The sequence below is a fragment of the Tremella mesenterica genome (genome assembly GCF_000271645.1).
Source record: "Tremella mesenterica DSM 1558 unplaced genomic scaffold TREMEscaffold_18, whole genome shotgun sequence".
NCBI lineage: Eukaryota > Fungi > Basidiomycota > Tremellomycetes > Tremellales > Tremellaceae > Tremella > Tremella mesenterica.
The window spans coordinates 277,448-286,407 of NW_006711242.1; the positions used below are offsets into that span (position 1 = coordinate 277,448).

Here is an 8,960-nt window from a genome sequence, read left to right on the forward strand (position 1 = left end):
CCCAACGAGTTTTATAACCGTGTTACCCGGAACGGTCGAATGAGGTGATTGAGGAATACAAGAAAGAGTACGAATTGCAGAAGACGCCAAAGGGTTAGTCACCGACCTACGGACTTTTATTTTGGGTGGTGGATCATAATACTTCGAAAAGATATTTCTGGAGAATCAGTACGAATAGAGTACGGGGACTCTGTTACGGGTTTTAGTGTGGTCCATCTGGATTTTTGGTTTTGGAGGATAAGAGGATTGTGATTTGGTGGATTTGGTGGATTTGGTGGATTTGGTGGATTTGGTGGATTTGGTGGATTTGGTGGATTTGGTGGATTTGGTGGATTTGGTGGATTTGGTGGATTTGGTGGATTTGGTGGGATTTGATGAAGAATTGGATGACAGGATAGGATTCAAGATACAAATTCCAACGCGTGAAGAGCTGCTCAGGACGTCAAGAACTCAACATCACTACCATTGTGAATTGAGGTGTAGCATCACTCACAGAGAAGAGATCTGATTGGGAGAACAGAACCCTAGAGACTGTTCCATCGTCCATCACTCAAAACGAACCTGAGGAGGATCTTTTCGGACCAAGGTGTGATAGGTAACAAGAACATCATGGGCGGTCCAATTGGAGAACCTAATCCAGTATTCATACCGGAAACACCATTCGTAACTTCCGCAGATACCCAAGAACCTCTGACATTGGTTCATAGTCCTAAGACGAAAGAAACACCTTCAAGCAGGATGTCAAACCCATTCGCTCGTTCCTCAAGCTCCAAAAACGTCATACCATCCAACAACACTCTCAACTCATCCGATACAAGAAACGTCTCTGCAAAAAGTGATGTACTCGGTATGATTACTAAACCATTTCCCAGTCCGACCCCTTCCAAGATTGTTACAGAAATTGTCAATCCGTCTAGTCGACCGTCGACTTCTCAGAGTAAGAAAGATACACATGGACATGGACATGGGACACGGTCATCTCGGTTGGGCCAGTGGAAGTAAGAGGGGTTTGAAGAAGAATGAATCTATTGAAATGATTTCTTTAGATAGTAAAATTGGGAATAAAGAAGAGATGGCTGTTGAGAGATGGAGGGTGGGTTTTCTTCTTTCGTCTCATAAGTATCCCTCTTAACCAATGTCTTAATGATTCTGATCAATCGTACCTCTACCCTGGTACACAAATCTTGGTCGGAAATCATCAACTATATAACGCAATCATTACTGCTCAATTTGACATCTATCCCCTTTGACACTTTTCTTGTTTCCTCTCATAAGTATCCCTTTTGCGTCCCATGTCTCTATCATTCTGATCAATCGTTCCTCTACCCTGGTACACAAATCTTGGTCGGAAATCATCAACTATATAACGCAATCATTACTGCTCAATTTGACATCTATCCCCTTTGACACTTGATGAGCTACGTGGGTGAACAGTGGACTGTCGTTGAGATATATACGAGAGAAAGCAAGAGCTCAACGTGTGGTCGAGACTGACAAAAAGGAATGGATCCTCAAACAACCTCCAGAAACACTTACCAACCCTGTTTTACTCCACGAACCCTTATCTCTTTCCTTCTCCTCATCCATCTCTTTTCAACCTTCTCAACTTCTTTCTCCCATCTCACATTCTTCTACTGAACAACCACCTTCTCCTCAATACCTCTCTCCATCAACTGCTCTTTCTCCTCCTACACAATATCTCCGTCGTTCAATAAATCCTCCAGAATCCTCACACACACCAGATACTCCAATCACCACAACAACTCGTCGTCGTTCTCTGTCCAACTCCCTCTTCCCTCACCCTCACTCAAACTCAAATCAACCACTTCGAACCTCTCGTTCTTCCTTTCAAACAGGCATCAATCGCAATATTAATCCCAAAACTTCTATTTCCGTAACTTCTACTCGTTCGAACAGATTGGAAGAACACGTAATATATAATACAGAATCCACACGAGGTTTGCGAGATGTCGAATTGGCTATTGATCCCAATCGTCTCAATACCTCACTCACACAGACTCTCTCCAATTTACCCAGGATCGGAGGGGAAAATGCTTTCGTTCATATTTCAGAGAGAATGGGAAGTAAAAAAGTAAGACCGATAGTATTGGAATTAATTCAGTCTTTAGCACATTTCATCGATTCCGTTTGGTATTTTGAACATCCAGGAGAGGTATGTCCATGGGTACAGCCAGAAATATTCTCAATTCCCCAACACTCAAAATCAATACCCCTCACACTTCCCAATACTTTTCCTACTTTGCCACAAGTACCTGTCGTTGAATCACCACAAGTTTCTACTCTCACGTCATCCAATGTTCAGTTTTCTCCCATCGCCATCGGTCCCATCATTCCTTCTACCACCGCAAGTCAAGTATCTTATCAACAAGCTTCTCAAACATTCCCCTCCATGACACATCAGTCTCATTCCATAAGTGAAGAACCTACTCATTCCGATCCCTCCGATGTGTTAGGACAAAACCATAATTTCAATCCCAACCTATGGTACTCTCGCGCCCTCACAGCAGTCCAGTTTGGTAGACTCTCAGGTCACGTACCCCTATCCCCTACAATAACAGACGTAAAATTTAATTTATCCGAAGTCGAATACGCTTTGGATGATGTGAATCAAACTGTTGGAAATACCCAAAAGGCTACATCTCCATTTATGCGAGCCGTGACAGATGGAGGATTCGGACATGCGACAGTTGAGAATGTTGGTCAAGGGAGAGGAAAGGAAAAAGGGATGTTGAGATTATTGAATGATCTCGAAGAAGTTTTATGGTCTGTTCTTTGTTTATCTCTTACATTTTGAATGATTTCATATGGAAGATACCCTTTCCTCTGCTTTTCCCCTTCTTCCCTCATACGACTTTCCTCTTCCTCTTCTCCCCCTCCTCCTTTTATCCCATGCACCCTCCCCTTCACGCCCCTTTTTTCGAGCTCTAGCTACATACACTCCTCTCTTCTCTCCGCGTGCGTGACGCTTTGGATATCGGATCAAAGAGATCAAAGCTGACAACCAGGGGAGACTCTCCACCACGGAGTACGGACTTCGCTTACGAACTTCCAAAAGATTTTGACCCTTACTCCACCCCCGATCCAGATCGTTTAGATTCATTTCCATCGTCTCAACCTTCCATCCCGTCCAAACCTTCGCAATCTAATCAAACTCTACTTGACCTTTTCTCTCCCACACTCTCCCCCACTTCTCAAAATCATCAAAATACAAACTCAGGAGTTATCCCAATGCCCGAATTGGCAGATTTCCCCGAAGTCGAACTCCCTCTCCTTCATCCTCTTCAAAGTATCAAAGATAAAGGAACGAATGACGATCTTGGTCTAGATCCGTCCGGTGCGTCAGGACTGAGTTTGGAGGAGATAGGAAGAAGGAGACATAGAGCTTGGTTGGAGAGTCTTGAGAAGCAGAGGACATGAAGCTATGTTGGAGTGTCATGGGAAAGAAAGTAGAGGGTGAGGAAATTCACCAGTATGTGAGATTCTAGATTCCCTGAAAGGGAAGAAAAGTAGATCCATTGTCGTACCCTCTACCACTCCGCTCCTCAATCACTTTCTCGATGACGTGACCGACTCGATCGGGGCGATGAATTCCCCGAAGGGGAAATAGGGAAAGCGGTGTATCGATGGCGATGCAGTTCTCACGGCGGACTTTCTTACTGATTTCTGACCTCTGTTCTCAGTCTATGATAATAGTACTGATGAGGGTATGATTACCCTCCCCCTCAAGAACATCTTCATCCACCTCTCATCTCAAACACTTTGAATACTCATCATCTAGATCCTAGAATTCTTCTTTTGTGCAGTGCACCTGTTTTGTAGAACAACACCATGTCTGGCGCCTCTGATAAGACATATCGGGGTGTGATCATCAAGGGGGTACTCCCCGTCAACCAACGAGGTTCTAGCAGACCAGTCTCACAATCTGAAAGCCCCACAATGCAGGCTCGCATCGTATCACGGTTGATTCCCATCATCAAGAAGGAGGGACCGTGGCGTCTGTTAGAAAACGATTATAAGAGGGAGTTTCTTAATCCTGCTGACCATGATGGCAAGACTTTTTCTCAGCTATCAGAGACAGAGAGGAAGATGCCCGATTACATATCAAGCTGGGAGAATGCCACAATGGACAGTCTACCCTCCATAAAAGACATACAGGAGGCAGCTGAGTACAGCAAGAGGACGATCGACGAAGCCTCGACTCTCATCACAAAAAATGATGATATACATGTACTCATCAACATGCCTCTGGCGCAATGGACCGAGGAGCAAAGGCTGTCAGCTCGGCACAAGTTTCACCAGTGTGAGCTAAATCTTAGGCACTACAACATGATCTACCTCACACTCTGCGACTATCATAAAGGTTACACCACAGGTTTCAAGAGTGCCAGTCAGGAGGCACTCGACCACTCAGCGGACCCGGAAAGTGAACTTCCCATACCTGGGGTGACAGCATGGGAAAGGACTACTCTTGTGTGGAGAGTGTTGTCCTCTCGAGCGCATCTTGAGGCTTGGAAACTGCTGGAGACTATAGAAGTGTTTGCCAATTACCTGAGACCCTCACTGTCTGTCACGAACTACGTCGTGACACCTCAATTACTCCACCAACAATGACCCTCCTTTGGCCATCAAAACCCCATCACGCTTTAACCTCTTTACTCTACACGTAACTCAGGACTTCTGACACCAAGTACGGCGAAGTTAGACGGAGTTAGGCTAAGTAGGGACAATGGGAGCAGAAGTACGGCAAAGTTAGACGGAGTTAGGCTAAGTAGGGACAATGGGAGCAGAAGTGCGGCGATGTTAGACGGAGTTAGGCTAAGTAGGGACAATGGGAGCAGAAGTGCGGCGATGTTAGACGGAGTTAGGCTAAGTAGGGACAATGGGAGCAGAAGTGCGGCGATGTTAGGCGGAGTTAGTCGAAGGAGGAAGAGGATGGCCGAGGGCTCGGGGAAGTTGGACGAAGTGCGTTGAAGTACGTCAAAGCGCGAGAGGGTTGGATGAACGTCTAGGAGGAGTAGATAATATTAGCTGAGAAGATCGCTGAAGTTCTTCAGCGATCCTTGATTGTTGTCAGTAGTGAAAAACAGATAGAGATAGCTATATACAATTCGAGATACATCGCCATCAGTAGAACAAAACCCCAGTTAGAGTAACTACGCCGAAGTACGCCGTAGTTACACTCCTTTCGACGTCTGCGCCCTCTCGGTTGGGTGAGACTTCGACTTAGGAGCATCAAGTTAGCCGAGGTTCGTCGACCGTCGGTCTGCCAGAAGATAGTTGTTCGACGCCCGTGACACTGTCTGAAGTTCAAGGCCTTCGAGATGCCCTCTATCAGCGTCTAGACCATGGAGTTGAAACTACACCACCAACAGCTTCAAATCAAGATGATTCAATTCCCAAACAAGAATCAACACGTGAGAAGCAACTTGAAGAAGAGATTATTACCGCAAAAGATAAGGTCACGGCTGCACAAGCTGCAGTGAGGGCAATAGGAAAAGGAAAGATGCAAAAGTACTCCAGGCTCACACTGTTTGAGATGGGTGACAAGCTGAAGGAGCATCAACCCACAGCCACAATTTCCAAGGGAGTAGATGTGCCAAATGCTACACCCTCTGTCATCCCCATTACCACAAAGGGTACTGACCCCCAAAATTCTGTTTGTCCTGTGGTTATACTGAGGGACGGTAGTTATGTAGTGAGATATTTCAACAGCTCTCAAAGCTGTCTGCTTGAGCTCAACAGAGAAGAGCAGAAGGTGGTTGTAGGTGATGCTGGACTTGATTCCTCTGTCATGTCTGATGACATCAACTCACATAGGCAAGCGAGGATTGACTTTGACAACATATGGGAACAAGCCACAGCTGATGGACCACCCGAAGCCTTGGAATGCCTGACTTCTGCTGCCCGTCAAGCAGCACAGAGGCTGGATGCGGCTCAAAGCTCCATTTTTGACAAGATTACTCGTCATCAACGTGAGCTCGATCAAAAAAATTCACAGGGCGAGTTCATAACCGTAAAAGACGTCTACGCTTTCCAGCACAGTGCTGCTATGGTTGACGCTGCATGTGAACACTATGGCATACTTGAGGATGCCTTTCCAAAATTTCTTAGGGAAGCTGAAACATCTTACTTGGAGGCCACAAAGACACTTGAGGGGCTGATGGACAAGGATCCAGATCTACTGGAAGCTACACAGCAGCAGGAAGTCAATGACTATAGCACAGCCTCAAAAATATACATGGCAGCAACCGGAGCCACATTGATACAGACCAGGATCAATGTCAATGATCAGGTGTCCTTCATAAGGCAAACCCGGAAGAACCTGTCCAAGATGCGCACTCATTGTGATGCTGTGCGACACAACCCACAGGATACAGCCCCTTGGGATCCACTAGAAAAGGTGACATTCCAGCCTGACCCAGACTTGGAGCAGAGCTTAAACAATCTAAAGGCAACTTTAGACGAGCTGGAGAGCGCTGGGGGTGAAGCCAATCTTGACTGTGACAAGTTGAAGCAGCTCACATTGTCAACAATCCTGCAGGGCTTACAAGAGAGTGTCCCTGGTGCACAAAGTAGTCCCAAGAAGAAGAAGAAGAAGAAATGAGCCCAATATTGCGGGGTCGCAATGACTGGATGCAGATCCATTGAACTCAACGGATTAGGAAGAGAAGAATGGGATTTGGAGGCAGTGCAGCAATTAGGTAGGGACGGGTTTTCCCCTTTGAGATTTCCCAGCTGGGTTTGCTTGAAAGTGGTTTTTTACCTGTCCGAGTATGTACTTAGACACTTGCAGCAAGAAGGGATGAGGAACGGACACCTGTAGACAGTATATAGTACAAACAGCAAAGTACCAACTGTGCTGATTCTTCAATATCATTCTTTGGCTACATCAATTGCAGAGGAGACATGAGTCATCACATAGCACCAGAGACACATAGAATTCCACATGACTTCCATCGAGTTTGAACCAAATTGCAACTTAATTGTCGTGTTTCCAGTACCGTTACAGCCTAAAACTCTGTCCTCTCCTCTCCTTCCTGGGGGGAAACTCTGAGGAAACCCTGTATCAAACACAGCATTTTAAGCGACCTTACAAAAGGCTCTGAATCATCCTGGAAGCCCCCAGAAGAGACCTTTCATCAATGGTTGAACTGATGAGAAGAAACATGGATAAAGGATCCATGAAATGTGATCCTTTAATACCTGAAACTTCCCCATGCAGTCCAGTTATGCTCTAATCTTTCAGGAGGTCCAGAGGGTGCTTCTTAGGCACCCACATTATGCAGATGTTGACCCAAAAATACCTGGTTCAGTCCTGCAGGTTCAGTAGAGGTTTGAGAGGTTCGAATATATGTCATAAATCTTAAATCTTGGTCCCAGTACAAGCAGTCTATAAAGGGTCTCAGCTCATATCATGAGCTGAGCATTGGACCTTTTAGCACAAGAGCTTAGTGCGCGTCACCCTTTAGGCGTATGCATTACATGTGCTAGGTTGTGTTCCCTCTGCCATCAATGTAGCCAAAGAATGATATTGAAGAATCAGCAAAGTTGGTACATTGCTTATTACAACTATATACTGTCACGAAGTGACAAGACAGTTTGGTTAGAGTTGGATGGGTTGGGTATTTAACCAGCGACCAACGGTTACGCTTACCCGCCGGTTAATAGGCCTTTTAGCACTGTGGTTTAGGCCACTGTCTCTGAAGGGCACTGTTACATCGTCCCAATGCTGGTTAGTTGGTCTCGTGACATATACTTTCCCCTTGTATGTTAATTTACTTGTTCCCTGCTGCAAGCAACTATGTACATACTTGGACAGGTGAAAACCTCTTCGAGCAAAACCCAATTGGGAACGTCTCAAATGAGGAAATCCCGTCCCTACCTGATGCAGCCATCTCTGTATCTTGTCACGAACTACGTCGTAACATCCCTGACAACCACCATCACCAACCCTCCTTTCACCATCACCGACCTTCCTTTCACCACTACCAACCTCCACTCGAACCACTGAGACCAACTACGGCTAAGTTACGAGAACCAAGAGGGGATTTGTCACGATAACCCCGCCTAGCGGGGAACTACGGCGAAGTTAGGGGAAGGGAACCGAGGGAGAGCAGAACAGGGGAAGTTAGGCGAAGTTAGTCAAAGTGAGCGGAGTAGGATATCGGGGATATGGCGAGGTACGGCGAAGTTGAACGAAGAGGACTGAGCGTGAGGCAGTGCAGGAGTTGAGGGACATTCTACGAGAAGAGAAGAGTAGTATAGATAGTTTACAGATCGCTGAACTTCTTCAGCGATCCTTGATTGTTGTCAGTAGCGAGAGATATATTCAGTAGCTACAACCTTCGAGTTAAGGAGAGCTACCACCGAGCAGTTCAACGTACTACGGCGAAGTTAGCCGTAGTTCATCGACAATCATCTTATCATTCACCACTCGACGTATTACTACGGCGAAGTTAGCCGTAGTTCCTTGACGAGTACCCTGTCTTAGTGAGACATCGACGCCCCACTACGACGTAGTTAGCCGAGGTTTGTCGACCGTCGGTCAGTAGAGAAGAAGAAACGACGATTGTGACAGTATCAAGGATCGCTCTTACCGACGACCCGTGCAAACCTCGGAGAAGTTCGAGATTGTATGCAGCCAGAGAGGAGAGTTACAAGAAGTATGAGTAGACCAGGAGAAACAGTAGAGGAGACGGAGAGGAGGATGTTGGAGGAATTAAGACAAAGCTTGGGACCATTGCCTGGTGCAATTGATACCCCCGAAGGATCAACTCAAGGCGATGATTTCTATCCACCCCTGCCTTTTGAACCACCTCCCCAACAAACCGGACTACCAGAACCACCAGCGGTGAGGACAGGTTCCGAAGATTCGGGACAGACCCCACGACCAAGGGAAGGGAACACAGGAGGTAGGCTAAGTCGGCCGGAGCGAATAG

The 8,960-nt window shown here is 46.2% G+C and overlaps 1 protein-coding gene across 1 annotated transcript; it reads left to right on the forward strand.

Annotated features, from left to right (window-relative positions):
* Positions 1–3,849: 3,849 nt before the first annotated feature.
* Positions 3,850–6,625, forward strand: TREMEDRAFT_66047 (uncharacterized protein; the record flags this gene model as incomplete). Its single annotated transcript, XM_007008124.1, has 4 exons — positions 3,850–4,295; positions 4,338–4,583; positions 4,710–4,983; positions 5,249–6,625. 4 exons carry the CDS (start codon positions 3,850–3,852, stop codon positions 6,623–6,625), a joined length of 2,343 nt encoding a protein of 780 aa, XP_007008186.1.
* Between the last annotated feature and the right edge of the window lie 2,335 nt (positions 6,626–8,960).